The sequence below is a fragment of the Symphodus melops genome (assembly GCF_947650265.1).
Source record: "Symphodus melops genome assembly, chromosome: 17".
NCBI classification, from domain to species: Eukaryota; Metazoa; Chordata; class Actinopteri; order Labriformes; family Labridae; genus Symphodus; species Symphodus melops.
In genome coordinates this window covers 2,879,925-2,896,729 of record NC_136707.1, presented here as the reverse complement: position 1 = coordinate 2,896,729, position 16,805 = coordinate 2,879,925, and the positions used below count along the sequence as shown (strand labels likewise).

Below are 16,805 nucleotides of genomic sequence, written 5' to 3'. Positions count from 1 at the left end.
AAAAAAGAATAAGACCTAAAAACCTATATATTACTACCCCCATAATACATTTATAGATTATTCCAATCTTGACACTTATTTACAGGCATTTAAATGAATGCATGTAATCTTTGTGATTTAGAGAGTGGAGACACACATTATTGTAAGTTGTTTTTAAGTGAACTTTTTTTCTTATTCTGGAAAAAAGGGAATCTCCAAACAAAAGTTGACGTTCAACAACAAAGTGAGAACTACAAGTTCCAGGAGCATTTCTTTACGTTTTGTGACGTCATCACGCAGAGGCGGGGCGCGCATAATATGACTGCCCATTTAATGGGCACAAATTTATTTATTTATTTAATTTAGTTCCCTCTCTCTCTACTCTCCCTTCTCTCCCTCCGAGGTAAACGAGCGGAGCGGTCTATGAAGTCACCTGTGTGACGTAATCAATGCAGGTGGTTTAACGTGTCACCTGAGTGACAACACTCAACCAAATCACGCACAACACAGCAGCCACGCGCCACACAATAGAAACGGAGAACAATAGCCGCGCGCTGTTCTTTAATAATAAATAACAAAAGCATTTTATTGTTTGTGAGCAACAGGATCTACTTCTCGCGGAGGGTTATCACCGAATTGTGAAAAAATAAGTAAATACTGCGCTTCAGTTAAAATGAGCCGTTTTCGGTGTTTTGAAGAGGAGAACACGTTGTAACGTGCGGTGCGAAAGGGGGAGAGAGAGGCGCACTCACACAGGGAGAGAGAGAGAGAGGGAGAGAGAGAGAGGGGGGAGTGAATGGGCACGACTCAGTCAGTAGCACTGCGCCCTTCATTTAATCGATATCGATCAGGTTTTTTTTTGGTAATCGAGACATTTAGACCCACAAGTGGGGTCCGTGAAGCTAGCCTAGCCCCCCGGGAGCTAGCTGGAAACCCCCCGTGAGCTAACACGATGGGACGCCCGTGAAGCTGCCCGGAGCTCGCAGCAGCCTGGCGGAGAAAGAAACAAGGAAGCGGACGGCTAGCTAACTGCGCTAGCTCCAAGCTAACGTGGGCTAACTGTTGGCTATATTATTTCTAATGAGCGACCACCAGGGAGTATGCGACCTGATACGAAAAGGTGACTACCTGCTCATTTATTTCTCTCTATATATTTTTGTTATAGCCGTGGTTAATAAACCCTACATGTGGCCTTTTTTTTTTTTTTTTAAAGCAGAGGGATAATGAAAGAGGAAGCATTACTGCAGGCTGCGGAGGCACAACAGCTAGCGTGCTAACGTGTTAGCAAGCGCAACAATATCATCAGATTTCGGGGGGATGGGGAGGGTTAATGTGCAGCGTTTCACACGTGTGCTCCTTAAATTAACAACAGCAGCATTTATCCGGGACTCGAACTTAAACCAATTTGTTGCAATAGAGATGATTGTGCTTGTTTTGTATTGTTGAAATGTAGGTTAATGTGAGGCGCTAGTTGTTAGCATTTAGCCTCTCTCTCTCTCTCTCTATTTCTCTCTCTCTCTCTCTCTCTCTCTATTTCTCTCTCTCTATTTCTCTCTCTCTCTCTCTCTCTCTCAAGTGAAGCCAGATGCGCATCTTCATTATTCTTGGCTGCCTGTTCGTGTTAGCGTTCAATCTGATGCTAATGTTATCAGTCTGTCACAGAGAAAAGTTAACACAACATGCATGAGCTGAATGACAGGCAGTGGATTTTCACACATTAGTGATTGATTACACAATCCTCAGAGCTTTCTATAGAGACTGATCAAACAGGAGGCTGTTTCCTCCCCCTTCTGTCTTAATGAACAAATAATGCACACAATAACGTGAATTAATGAGAAGACATAAAATAAGCATTTATATACACTGTAGAAGAAAACAGCAGCAGGTACAAAAGTCAGAAAAATGATCAGCATCTTTTTCTAAAACTAATTATTCAAGTAACTTTTACATAATGAGGGGTTTTAAAACTGTATATCAGTGAGATGTGGACTGACGCATGTAAGTTTAACTGTCAGGTTCTGAGATTTTTAAATCAAAATTGTGTTTCTGATTTGAGTGAATTTAATATTGGAGTGATGATTGATCTCAGTCAAGAGAGTAGATTCAATGAAAGTGTTTTTCCTGCGTTGATAGTAAACACTGCAGAAGAGCGTTTAGGGATGTAAAGATTAATCGATTCAAAGGTGTCAGGATTCACATCGGTACTCTGAAAAATTCATCACAATGAAGCATCACCAGCTGCAGAGCAAGATTTAGAAACTAAGGACGCACCATTGTATTTTGAATCAGAGGTGTGGAAGCGTTTTGGCGTCTCCAAGACAGAAAGTGAAAGAGGTGAGAAGATTACAGACAAAAACTGTGTGAATATTGAAAGAAGTCGGGGAACTACACAAATACCACAGCCAATGTGATGCAGCGTTTAATCGACAGCACAGTGTGGGCAAAATAATCGTATTCAGTCATAATTTAGCAACCGTCTAATGTTGTAAAATAAATCGTGTGTTTAGTGAACTGTTACATCCCTGCTGTTAAGATTCAGGTGCTTGTAAAATAAAAAAAATCCAGATGTTTGTATTTATTTATTTTTTAATTACATACACTGAGCCTCACTGGGTTTACATTCATGGCGTTTAATCTGCCATAAAACAGCGTATTAGAGCTCACGACACAGTCCGACTATCAAACCTGCTGCTTCTCCCATTAAGCGGGAGGTCAAGCCTTCGTCCATTTAACACCAAAATCTCTGTCCTTTTTTTCTTCTTCTTTGAGTTGTGGAGACTTTCTGTTTTTGTCCGTTCTGTTCAAGAGTAAACGACCGTATGTGTTCCACAGTTGGAGCTTTATTTATTTACTCGGAGGCTTAAAGTGACCAAAAAAAACCCCTGTAATTTAACAATGAATGTGTTTCTCCCTCCGTGTCCGCAGCTGACTTGTTTGGGGATGTCGGGCAGTAAGGCGCTGGGCGGGGGGGCCGGCGGGGGCGCGCGGCGCAGGCGGACAAGGTGCCGGCGCTGCCAGGCCTGCACGAGGACGGAGTGTGGAGAGTGTCACTTCTGTAAGGACATGAAGAAGTTTGGAGGGCCCGGCCGGATGAAGCAGTCCTGCCTCTTGAGACAGTGCACAGCGGTGAGACACACACACACACACACACACACACACACACACACACACACACACACACACACACACACACACACATGCAGTAACACACACACATGCAGTAACACACTAAAATGTTAATACATGAGTTAAACTTTATGTTCACCTAGTTTGCAAAGAGCATCAGTTTCTTTATCATCATCTTTAGAGGCAGGGTCGATGTTTCATTCACCGTCGATTATTTGAGATAATTAATAAAAGGGAAGAGAAGCGGAGAAGGCCGCGACGAGAAAGTGGCGCCGTGGTCGCTTTCTTTCTGTTGGCATGTTTGTTGTTTTTACGTTGACTGTGATGTCGCTCTGTTTTCAACGCTGATTCAAACGTGAGGTAACATAGTTAAAAGCAGTGTGTTTAGGTTCTCTCTCTCTCTCTCTCTCCGCTCTGTTATGGAGCAGGTGTGTGTAGGGGGGCGTGGCGTTTGAAGGAGCCCTAAAGGGAGGTGGTGCTTGGCTTGCTTTTCCAGAATGACACACTTACCTTTAGCTGATTTCATATCAAATGTAATCTGATCACTGACAGCGAAAGTTTTGAATTCAAATGAGTCAATCCTTGTTATTGATAAAGTTGGATTTAATTTACTTCCTTCCTATAAAAGTAACGTATGTTTCTGCGAGCGTGTTCTACTGACCGCTGTAATTGTTTGCTGGTGTTTTGATGTTGTGTTAAAATTCACTTCCTCTGTGAGTGTGTAAATATATCAGTGTTCATGCCCTCAGGTCGTCCAGCGTTGGACGTAATATGTCTGCTTGAGTTACGGCTGTTTAACGAGCCGAACATTATCTTATGTAAGACTGCACAGAGACGCATCACTTCAAAGTTTGAGTCAGAGCAAACATCGTGGATGGAGATCAGTGAAGAACGTAAAGTGTGTGTCTGTTGTTAATATTGGTCATTGATCAGGTTGGTGTCCGTCCACTCCAGCAGATTGTAAATCCTTTAAGTTTCTCTTCACATTCATTCAAAGATCACAGACGGAGTGTCAGAGCGGTCCTCACAGAGGTGCAAGAATTTACAATTGAAACACACAAAACACATAATGGCTTCATTCCTTCTTTCAAAAAACGACATGTGCATACACACACGCACACACACACACACAGCTCAGATGTCGACGTAATCCTGCGATACACCTACAGATGTTTCACCAACACAGTCAGAAATGTAATCTTCAAACGCTGAAGGTGGGATCTTTTTGTTCGTCTGTGAGTGTGTGTGTGTGTGTGAGTGAGTGAGTGACTGTGTGTGTGTGTGTGTGTGTGTGTGTGTGTGTGTGTGTGTGTGTCGATTCTTCAAATAGCATCAGCAGGAAGATGGAGCCCAGCAGGAGAGGATGCTGGGTTTCCATGGCAACCAGAGATGGTTACTGGTGCTGTGAGTGAGAGGGAGTTGGCTTTGATCCATCGCCATGGTTTCAAAGAGATGCTTTAACACGCACACACACACAGACGCACTCTCACACTGAGCCAGTGGAGCAGCGGTCATGTTCTTTTTGCTGCTCGTTTGTTGTTGTGTTTTTAGTATTATTTATTGTTTGTGGGGTTTTTCTTGGTGGAGCAAAGAAAGGAAGAGGTGGTGATGGTGTTAAATATAATCCCCCTGAAGGAGGAGGAGGAGATGGTAGTTGAGGGTATGGATGCTCCTCTAATTGTTCCCTGAGCAGGTGGGGAGCGAGGAGGGGGAGGTGAAGGAGTGACGCCCTCTGGTGGTCTCTGACTTGGTGTAGTGAGACGGAGCAGAAACGCTTCCTGCAGGGTTTTACATCTGTTTTGTTCTTAAGCAGCTACTACTAGCATAACACACCCCAAAACACCCACTCAACAGCTGGTTGAACAGATGCATTTTGGGATACGTAGGCGGCAGGTTTTGGTGATGATGAATATGGGGATGGATTGGCAGTTTTTGTGTTGGAAAAAAAAGGGTGAGGGGATCCAAGAGGACATTGTGGCCAATGTGTTCCCCCTTTTCTGTTCTCCACGTCAACTTCTCCTCCGTATACAACCGTACATACAATCATACAAACATACAACCGAAGCTCACTGAAACATCAGTGTGGAGTCAAATCTTATCATATGCCTGAAAATGATGATCTGCAAGTTAACAGTCATGCACTGCTGCTGTAAATCTGCAATGAGTGGATTTAGGGTTCTCTCTACATCCACATTTTATATTTAGACAATAAATTGATGTTGACATCAGCTCCCCACTCTCCCCACTGAGCCACACAGCTTCCATCAACACTGTAAACTCTGTCTGCTAGATTTCTGTAAATGTCCACACGCCTCAGTCAGAGATCAAATATCTATCCATCTCTTTCTCTCTATCTGACTGACTCACCTGTCTCTCTCTCTGTTTGTGTTTTTGTCTCTCTCTCTCTCTCTCTCTCTCTCTCTCTCTCTCTCTCTCTGTACAGCCGGTGCTGCCTCACACAGCGGTCTGCTTTGCGTGCGGCGAGGCGGGGAAGGAGGACACGGTGGACTCTGAGGATGAGAAGTTCAGCCTCTCTCTGATGGAGTGCACCATCTGCAACGAGATCATCCACCCGAGCTGCCTGAAGGTCAGTGTCGACGTTTCCATCTTTGATCTGCGACCTGACACGACCTCGGCGCTTCCGACCGCTCGCCGTCTCTTTACCTGCGTCGCCTGCGGATTCTACTCTCACTTCTTTTCTCTGAGATGAAACTTTAATGACGTTTGGAATAAATTGGGTCACTGCAGCAGCAAAGAGAGTAATAAAGACAAATGCAGATCCAACATGGAGGGAATTAAGAGATGTTTATACTTTGTTTTCATCATCATTGAGGTCTGATCGGACTCAGGACCTTCAAAATAAAAGCCACATTAACACAATGGTGAACTCATTGTGGACAAAGTCTTATTCCTGCAAATGTTCGCCTCGGTCTTTGTGACCCGACCCGTGTCTTTGTCTCCTCAGATGGGTAAAGCAGAAGGAATCATCAACGACGAGATTCCTAACTGCTGGGAATGTCCCAAGTGCCACAAGGAGGGCAAAACCAGTAAGGTAAGACATGACCGGTAATCAGGACCACAGGGCGGCTTTATGTCAGATATTCCACAGGTTGGGACGTTCTCCCTGCAGCGGTTTATTTCCTCGTGTGTGAACGCAGACATGTAACAGTCCTTGTCTCTGTTCAGGACCAGGCGGACGGCTCAGGGAAACGCAGGCTGGATAACGGAGAGGTAGGCCGCTGGAAACTCACAGACGACCCTCCCCCTAAAAAGAAAGCCCCTCCCTCCCTGGAGGAGGGGGGGAGGATGGACGGCGGGCACAAGAGGAAGAAGGACAAGGAGCTGCCTCCTGACAGCGGGCCCAAGAAGAAGGTGAGGAGGAGCTCAGAGGAGGCGCTGCTTCACTGTTCAGCCTGTTCACAGCTCTGACTGACTCTCTCTTTCTCTCTCTCTCTCTCTCTCTCTCTCTCTCTCTCTCTCGCTCGCTCGCTCGCTCGCTCTCTCTCTGATCAGATAAAGGGTGCCCACGAGAAACGCCTCAAAAAGGTACGTTTGCGGTTTTTTGTCCTGAAACAAACTGAAGCCCTTTTTAGTTTCTTTCACTTTCTTCTATCAAAAGTTCAAAACAAATTGAAACTTGTTAAAGAACCCGAGTGTTTTACTTTCTTCTTTTGCGGTACCTGAGCGTACTGATCTGAAGCAACAGGACAAGTTTGATCCAGATCCATGTTGACACCTCTTCTTCTCTCCATCAGAAACCCAAACAGGAGGCGGTGGAGTCCAATGGCCCCACCTCCTCAGCTGGAGGAGGTGCAGGAGGACTACAGGGCTCCTCCAACACGTCCTCTCAGCCTGGGGGAGGAGGAGGAGGAGGTGCTGGGGGGACATCCAGTGCCGACCAGCGCTCTCACCACAGAGAGAAACTGGAGCGCTTTAAGAGGATGTGTATGCTGGAGCGTCGGCCTGAGTCCTCCTCGTCCTCGTCCTCCAGCTCCGAGTCGGACTCTGAGTCGGATTCTGATGACTCAATGAGGGGGGACCAGGCGGGAGGAGGCTCCTCACCTTCCTCTTCCTCCCCGGCCCCGCCTCCTCCCGTCGTCTATGGCAACAGCAGCGGAGGTCGGGCGGAGAGAGAGAGGAGTCGCAGCGAGAGGGAGCGAGAGAGGGAGAGGGAGCGACGTTTGGCCGAGCTGGGCTTCAGCGCCAGCGAGGAGTCGGAGAGCGAGGCAGCGAGGGGCGAGGAGGAGGTGAAGGAGGAGGAGCTTGGAGGGGAGAAGGCTCGGAGGAGAGGCGGAGGAGGGGATGTGGGGTTGCCCTCGAGAGGACGTAAAGGAGCACTTCTGGACTTGGAGGAGGAGGACACAACCACCTCTGAAAGGACCAGGAAAAACTCCGCCTCCCTCCCCCCGCCCTCGCCCCTTTCCTCCAATCAGATGCCTCCGTCCTCTCAACATGATGGCTTCACTGGGAAACAGCGCAGCAACGGCCAGGAGGCCCGCAATGGACGGACACGAGGTGGTACGGGAGGAGGGCGGGAGGGAGGGGAGAAAGAGAATGCCAGTGGCGTTCTGACTAATCACAGACACAGTGGGGGCGGAGGGGGAGGGACCAAAGGCAGCGGGAGCCGCGGCAACAAGATCCGTAGCAACAGTAAGAACCAGACGTCCAGAAACAGCATCACCTCGTCCTCCTCCATCCCCACCTCGAACGGGGGAGGGGGAGGTCCGGGGGGAGGCGGCCTGATGATGTCAGCAATGGCGGCGTCTCCCTGCTCGCAGCCTTCCCGCCTCGCCCCTCGCTCTCAGATGATGAAGCGCAGCCCGCCGGCAGTTCCCTCGCCCCCCCGGCCCATTCAGATGGAGAGACACTTGGTGCGTCCGCCTCCCGCCTGCCCCGAGCCCAGCTGCCTGCCGCTGGACTCAGGCTCCTCCCACATCATGACGCGCGACGTGTGGCTCAGAGTGTTCACGCATCTGAGCCAGAGAGAGCTGTGCGTCTGCATGAGGGTGTGCCGCACCTGGAGTCGCTGGTGAGTCGCATTTAGGCACTGTGACATCATCACCCTGGGACGTTGCAGCTGACATTTTGAGGGTTAAAATTTTCAGACGCATTTGGCTCGTTGTTTGTATTTGATCAGCTAAGTGTGTGTGTGTGTGTGTGTGTGTGTGTTGTTAAGGTGCTGTGACAAACGTCTATGGACTCAGATCGACCTGAGCCGGCAGCGCTCCATCACGCCCCCCATGCTGAGTGGAATCATCCGCCGGCAGCCCGTCTCCCTGAACCTGGGTTACACCAACATCTCCAAGAAACAGTTAATGTGGCTCATCAACCGCTTACAAGGTACTGACATCACTTCCTGTTTACCTGTTGTGTGTCCCTTATCTAAAGCGGGCTCTTTTATTGAGCTTTTTCAAATGTAAACAAATGAAACGAGACATTTAATTAACCTTGTCCGTCTTTACGGGTTGACATGGAAACAAACGATTCGTTTCAGAGAGCCTCAGTCGAACGGCGTCCACACACCTGCTCGAATGTTAAAGCAGCAGAATAGATGTCACAGATATTTGTAAAGTCATCATGCTGTAATTGTTACTCGTTTGTCAAACCTGGGGGTGTAAATCAGTGTCGCCCTCGTGGGGCTCTGACCCATAAGTCTGACTTGACCCGTCCGTCCCGTTCAGGTCTCCTGGAGTTGAACGTGTCTGGTTGTCCGTGGCCGGCAGTCTCTGCTCTGTGTCAGGCCATCTGTCCCTGTCTGAAGCTGCTGGACCTCAGCAGAGTGGAGGACCTCAAAGATTCACACCTGAGGGAGCTCCTGGCCCCCCCACCTGACACCAGGACAGGTGAGACACACGACAGACAAACACAGGGGGATCCGTTTATGGTCACAATTCAAAAGGGATCAAAACAGTGGAGACAATATTTAAACAATTTTTTTAAAAGTTTTGTTGTTGAACAAAAATCTTTCGTGAAATTCAATTTGTAACAAACTCCTGTTGTGTTTTTGTTTTCTCTTGTCGACCAGCTCACGGGGAAACCAGAGTGGGGCGTTTCCAGAACATGACGGAGCTGCGATTGGCTGGCTTGGACCTGTCAGATGCGTCGTCCCGCCTGTTGGTGCGTTACGTTCCTCACCTGACCCGGTTAGACCTGAGTCACTGTGCGAACGTCACCGACCAGACAGTGCACACCCTCAGCTCCCCCATCTCCCCCCTGAGAGAGAGCCTCACCCACATCAACCTGGCTGGTAAATGATTGACTCTGTGTGTGCTAGTTTTCTGTGTGTGCTAGTTTGCTGTTGGGGCTGTGATTGATTTTGACTCCTTGGATTCATATCTGATTGAATTTCAAGACTTTCTGTTCTTGTTTGTAGTTTATTCTTTGAGTTGTAGTTTCTTGTCTGTTTCCTGTTGTAGTTTGGTTACCTGTCAGGCTTGTAGTTTCCAGTCTTTTCTCGTCTGATTTCTTGACGGAGAAATCTGTTGGAGTTGTTGGTTTTAGTTCAGGTTGCATTTTTTGGGGGGGGGTTTCACTTCCCTGTTTTCATTTCTGTAGGAGGCGCAAAGCGACTTTGATAAGCTGTCCTGCTCTTAGTTTATTTAACTGGCACCAAAGATGCAAAGCTAAACCAAAGAAGTGGGATTGAAGATTGGTCTTAGTCTGTGTTTTTTCTTTCCTAGCTGCATGTGAGCTTTTTTGTGTGTTGAAAAGGTACCGGGGGGGTTGACATCCATCAAACAGGGGGGGGGGGGGTGCGATTATTGGAGGATTTCGAATGTGGTGTTCTCGGCTGCAGTCGTTGAACTCGGTTCGCGCTTCATGCGTCGTGTTAGCTGTGACCAGGAAGAGTGACGTCTGGAAGTTCACGACAGTAAAGCGCAGTGCGTGATGTGTGGTGTTTAAACTTGCATATCAAAGAAACATCAGTTCACATGCTCTTGAGGCACAATGAGAAACGAGAGAAGACGGACCACACGCAGTCTCTCATCACATCATTTGCTTGCCCTGTTAGCGCACGTCGTTGTGATGAAAGCAGAGAGGACAAGATGAGCCTGCTAATGATGAGTGGTGACTGTAGATATGCTCCCTTTGAGTTTATGGAAGGAGAAGGCTTTTACAAAGTGATGTTGAAGATAATGAAAGTACTCAAACGTAGCAGTACGGCGAGGACTGGAGCCCGTGTCTGTGGCACCTGATGGACAAACAGTTTCTTCTGGATCTTTCCATGCTCAGTTGTGCTTTTTTCCTGTCTACCTTCTACTCTGTATCCGTCGTTGTTCCCTGTCTGCATCGTAGTCCTGCTGAGCAGTTGTTTGTGTGTGTTTTTCAGGTTGTGTGAAGGTGACGGAGCAGTGCGTCCCGTTGCTGCGTCGCTGCACCTCCCTGCAGACGGTGGACCTGCGCTCCTGCTCCCTCCTCTCCTCTGAGACCGGACAGCTGCTCTCCTTCCCTTCCCACACCTCCTCCAGCTCCACCTCATCCTCAACCTCCTCTGCCACAACGACAGTCGCTGCTTCATCCTGCTCCACGTCTGCTGCCACCTCCTCCTCCTGTCCTCCCGAAGACAGAACGCTGCTAAAGAACAGCTAGAGTCCTCCTTTATGTCCTGTGACACTAAGGTCCAGACGGCCCGCGAGCCCCGCTTCCTTCCTCATTACACTACAGACGGGTGAGGAAGTAGAAGAAGAGGATGAGGAGGAGGGACCTGTGCAACATTTCTCCTGATGTTGGGAAAGTGTTGTTGGCGAGAAGAAGAAGATGACGAGGAGGTGGAGAAACATATTTCGGGAAAGTTGTCGGTGATAGTTAAAAATAGAAACCCTGAGCATGTACATATTTGTTCTCTGTACATTTTTGGGTGTGTGTATATACCTGTAGTTTACTGTAAATTACCCTTAACCTTTGGGACATCACCTCCCACCAACACTCCTTTGTTCCCTCCTTTCCTTCTATCCTACCTACCTTCCTTCCGTCCTTCCACCCTACAACCAATCATCATGCCAGGCATCCACCTGCTCCAAAGTAGCTGCAGAGCTGAGGAAAAATGGAAGTCAGTGTTGTCCAGGTTTAGTTGAACATTGTTTGAAAAATGACGTTGCCCCTCAGACTCCTCCTGCCCGTCCAAACAGGAAGTGAGACGCTTAGGTTTGTTTTTTGGGAGATGTTTGACCTGCGTGTTTTTCAATTCAGATGCAGACTATGTGGGGGGAAAGTGTCCGTAACAATGTTGTAAAAGATGGAGAAAGGCAGATCAAAGATGGCGCTGCATATGGAGGATAGATCAGTTTGAGCTTAAATTGTGAAAAATCTTCTTTAGCCTAATGGCACGTCTTTGGGGGTTTTATTTTGTCCGATCATCAAACAGGAAGCACTCACTTCACTGTGGTGTTGGAAAAGAAAAAGTTCCTCTTTTTGTTTTGTTTTTTCTTTTTGCGTCAAAAACGTCTTAAACAAGAAATCATTTTGAAAAAACCTTTTTTTTGAACCATCATTGCAGCCTGGACAGTGTTAAATAACATAAATATTAAAGTTTATAGATCCAAAGTATTGTGAGAAAGTAAGATAGTCACTTTTGCCCGAGTTCACTCTTGTTGTATTTTCTTCTTCTCTGGAAGAAGCCGTACTCATGTTTGTTCCTCAGCATGGACGCTGCTGTCACAGCGAGCTCAATGAATGTATCCGACATCTAATCAGAGACTGGGCTGCAGGATCAGTGTTTGTAGTGATTGTATGAAACCAGTGTGAACTAAACCAGTAAGCTTCGACTCTGCAGTGTATCATAGTGGGTGTGAACAGGAGGTCGGTGCAGGGTAATATATGCAAAGACAATTCAAGTCAGATCCACTCTCTGTGTTTGAGACCACCTCACCAGGTTGATGCAGAAAATAGGAAATCCCCCCCCCCCCCAACACAGTCGTCCTCCTTACACCAACAGTAAAAGAGTCGGACTATCCCATTCCCTTGGACAGAGTATTTATTTTCATCAAAACATTTCAGAATCACCAATCTTAAATCTGTTCAGACTTAAAGCAAAGTGGATTTTTACTGTGGCCTAGAATAAAAAAAATCAAATCAAAAATGCAAACTGGGAGCATATAAATCGGAGGATAATTTCTCCTGACGGTCCGAGCTTTGCTTCCTAAATGGTAAACCAAACTCCATTCCAAAAAAAAAAAAAAATCATGCATTTTGAAGTTATTGCTTGTCATCTTGCAAACAGACCTGACAGCGCGTGAATGAATCTCTTCCTACAAATCTGCATCGTGATGGAGTTCTTTACGTATCCTTTCTACCTGTCAGATGAGATTAAAACACTGTAAAAAATCTGTTTACTTTTGGAGCTCATAGTGCTCCAGTAAACCGGATTCTGGCGGCCACTCTGCAGAGACGGCATCCACAGGTGCAGCTGCAGCTCAACCAGAACGCCGATAGTGTCATTCAAAGAAATCCTGATTCTGAACCGAGCAAACGGGTCGTTAAACTGGGCGCAGGACGGCCTGAAGTGACTGGAAGCAGCAGGAAAGTTAATCCAGACACTGCTGGTTGAGAGAGAGGGGGAATGCTGTGAGACTTTGGGGGATTTTATGAACCTACATGTAATAGCTTTTGGTGTTCTGAAGTGTTTGGGAAGGCGTATATTCTCTACTTTAGCCAGCAATAATAACTCACATCATGGAACCGCTTCAATCGAACAGTTGGAGATGGTTAGAGAGGAATGTTTTATCCTTGTGACAAAACAATGGTAACAGCCCCCCCCCTACTTCCAGTTTTGTTGTGCTAAGCTAGGCTAACCTTCGAGAAAAATGTCAGACTGATGGTGTAAATGCGCTCCGCCTGTCACTTGTTGAGGTCAGTGTTACAGTATTGCTTGAAGACGCCACTCGTCTTCATCATCCCTGGAGGTGAAGGGTGTTCAGGTGTGGGTTTGGTTAAAGGTGTTTTCCTTCCTGTTTCCTGTTTGTGTGTGTGTGTGATCAAACCGACAGCGCCGGGTGTGTTTGAAACTGAGCCTCAGTGTCTTCAACTCTCGCCTCAATCATTCATCTTCCCTCTTTGTGTTTCCTACCTGCTGCGTTTCCCCTTGTGTGTCCGTCACCTCTGGGAAGTGATCGATCGTCTTTTTTCTCAGGAGTTTTCTCCCCCCCCCCCCCCCCCCTTTGCTTTGAATCAGGTTTTAATTTATTTGAAATCCACAGCAGCACTCCCATCAGCCCAAACATTCCTGCAAAAGTGAAGAGAAGGTTGTTTTTTTTTTAATCCTCACACTCCTTTTTGTATGCAACAATCCACCTACATTTGTTTTCTTTTCTACATGATGAACATTGCTACCTGTGTTTGCTGCATTATCAAATAACGTTTTGTTTTGTTTTGTTTTACTACAAAAGCCCATTTCTGCCAGAAAGCAAACACTGGGAGGTTGAGAACATAATAATACTCATGGTATGTCAAGATTATGAGCTACTTAATCAAGATTATAAGGAAGGATCACTGGCTTGTTGACTTGTTTTGTCTGATCTTGGTTTAATTTGATTCTCTTTACAGTCTTGATTTAGCTTTAGATCTTGATTTGTTGTCTCGCAATCTTGATTTTAAGTATCTCGACCTATCTTCAAAAATCAAATTGTTGATCTATATCATAAAGTTGGAGGAGTTCTTTTATATTTTTTCCAAATTCTATATAATCGAAACTCCTATCAGACCCCTTGACTTTACTTAAGATCTTGACTTTCTTTTCTATCCAGTGATCTCTGCCTATCATATCACATGTTTAAAATCTTCCTTGGCCTTAATTTTCTTGATAATCTTGATTTTTCTTTTTACCCCATATCCCGAGATTGTAATCCTGTCTTAACTCCGGATCTGAAACCACTGTGCCATTATCTTGACACAATTGCCATAAACTTTAATTTTTCGTTATTCTGATCACACAAATCTAACAACTGACTTTTTTTTTTTTTATTCAAGTTTTTAAGTCAAGATCTTCAAAAAAGCAACAGAAAGTCAAGATCAAAAGCACATATCATTTTCTTGAAGTGACATATTCCATGAGTATTTATGATGTATTATTCCTTACATTTGCTGGGGGTTTTGTTTTTGGCCTAACTAGGCTTCTGTAGTTTTCTCAGGGGCCTCACTTATGAAAAATCAAGAACCATTTTGAATTTCATTTTCGTTTCTTTCTTACTTCGAGGTTTTGGCTTTTGATGTGCTGAAGAAAACAATGCAAGCTGCCAAATTTTGGTGGTCGAGGAAAACTATGTTGGGTCAGATGTTTCATAAATGATGCCCAGATGTTCTTATCAGCATACACCGCTGTGACTGTCTGCTGTTTGTTTTCTATTTGTGTGAACTGGCTGTCTCATCGTGTGAGGCAGTGGCACTGAGGGGTGGGGGTGGGAGGTGGGGTGACGGGGGTGGCTAGGGAAGAAATGTTATTTACATATTTCATTTTGTTGTTTTTCAGATGTATATGACAAATCAAACAGCCAAACAAATCATGGACCGCAGTTAGAACAGCGAAAAAATACTGAATATTAGCTGTCAGGGTCGACTTGTACTGCTGGTTAGCGTGATGCATGTAAGCTTGCTGGTCAGGTTCAAGCGTTCTGGCGGTAACTGTTGCATTACCTCTGCTGCACTGTGATAGGAGGAAAACTGAAGAACTAAGACATCAAATAAAACTTTTTTTTTAATCGTGCTGGGAGAACAAGCAGGAAATAGACTTAGTGACTGGTTAGCTAACGTTAGCTAGAAAGCTAAATAAGATTATAAACTCATGCTAATTTTGGGAATGAGCTATCATTTTAGCCTGTTAGCAAGATAATGACTCGCTAGCTAGCTAGTGTTTACCTGCTACTAAAGCAGTGAATGTTTAGCCAAATTTGAAAACGGTACATCAGACAAAATTAAGCAAGAACATTGAAATTATATTGTGGGAAAAAGAACCATTCTAAGCCATAGGAACAAGTAACGCTAACAATAGCTCATAACTAAAACAAATGTTTGGTTTCAAATCAAAGCAGATGTTTTAGTGCTTTAATTTAAATTAGCTAACTTACTAACCAATAAGTACGCTCATGAAACAAGCGCTAACTAGCTTTAATCTTGCTTCTGTAGCGGTAGTGGTTGGTTATTGTTTACCATGTTGGCTAATCAGTCCGGCAAACTAAGGGAAATAAGTTAGTTTAAGTTTAGCTCATGAGGAAATCAAGTGCTGTAATGCAAGTATTTAAAATAAAATAAAAGCCGTAAGTTCCCTGACCTTCAGTCCTCATCTTTTGGGGAATAACTTATAATACGCTAACTTCTTTGATAGTTGGTGACCTCACGCCAAAAGTAGTTGTAACAAAGTTACGGAGGAAAGCTAAGCTAACATGAGCTCAAAGCAAACATTACCTGGCTCCATCTTAGTTTGCTCTTTCCAGTTAATACGATGTTAAAATCAAGTTACATTGCCCTCCAATTTTTTATTTTATTTTTTTTATAAATGAACGTAATGAAATAATGTACATTGAAAACGCTCCAGGGGGGAAGTTTGTCGGTTTTAAGTTACCAAAAAGAGCATTAGGAAAAGAACAATTAAGTTTGAATTTGTATCAGTTTGTTGGTAATAATTGATAATAATGGCACAGTAGGAGCATAGCATAACAAACTGTTCACATCCCAGCTGCTTTTCTCTGCATTCTTCCATCAAACACTTCATATTTTCTGTTTTGTTTGACGTGGTGTATTGCAAGGTTTGTTGCAGTGCGGTAGAGGTAATGCAACAATGAAGAGCACTACATTAACCTGTGGTTCCTGTGAGCTGTCGGAGGTTTTGGACCGGCTCAAGTCCAGAAATAAAAATATTACAAGTAAGATATTAAATTGCCATGTCATACGCCTTGTTGTGCCATAAACACACCAGATATGAGTTTCAGTTTTCAGTCTGAATGGGTCTTTTTTTTTTTTTTTTTTAATTTAATTTTTTGTATTCGATTTTGATTTACTTGTTTTTTTTTTACTGTGACTTTGACGTGGGAATAGACACCTTGCTGTTTTGTTAATGATGCATATCGCAGCTTCAAACTTGGCCTAGCAACAAGTGGGGAGATCAAACCTGATTGGGCAATTATTCCTACTTCTAAAAGCTCTTATCCAATCAGACGCCCAGACATATCTCACCTTTCTTCTCGATCTTAGTAAAATCTTTCGTCTTTATGGATGTTTTTTTAAAAATGCACTGGATTGTCATATTTTTCATCCTCATCTTTTGCCAAATGTAGTTTTTGTTGTGAAAAGGGGCATTTTATCCCGCTGTTTTTTTCTTTGTTTGCTTTTTGTTATTTTTTTTTTATATACTTTGTCCATGACTCTTCCATTGTGTTGGTGAAAAAAAATGAGGAAGAAGTTGGAACAAAAAGTGAAAGACACAAAAAGACCAACTCAAGGCAGCTACATATGAGTGACTACTGTAAAATGACTAACTAATAAAGAAGCAATGGGTTTGTTTTTACGTCCTGTTTGTTCCTTACTATATACTGTAACTCCCACACATATCATACACAAAATCTGGGACCTTTAGATTGATAGTTGATAGAAAAAACTGTTTAGTGGAGACATATGCCAAAGAAGAATTGACACAGCCAGGATATTTGACGTTTTCTTGGTATTTCAAATGAAATTCAAAACACTAAAAATGTTAAGTGTTCTTCCTTAAC

General features: G+C 44.8%; 1 protein-coding gene across 1 annotated transcript; it reads left to right on the top strand.

Annotated features, from left to right (window-relative positions):
* Positions 1–397: 397 nt before the first annotated feature.
* fbxl19 (F-box and leucine rich repeat protein 19) lies at positions 398–16,600 on the top strand. The gene is made up of 11 exons (XM_079365716.1): positions 398–1,099; positions 2,905–3,105; positions 5,549–5,692; positions 6,071–6,157; positions 6,292–6,477; positions 6,619–6,651; positions 6,861–8,134; positions 8,282–8,445; positions 8,787–8,948; positions 9,131–9,352; positions 10,436–16,600. The coding sequence occupies exons 2-11, from the start codon at positions 2,920–2,922 to the stop codon at positions 10,693–10,695; spliced, it is 2,718 nt and encodes a 905-aa protein (XP_079221842.1). The 5' UTR covers positions 398–1,099; positions 2,905–2,919; the 3' UTR covers positions 10,696–16,600.
* Positions 16,601–16,805: the final 205 nt, after the last annotated feature.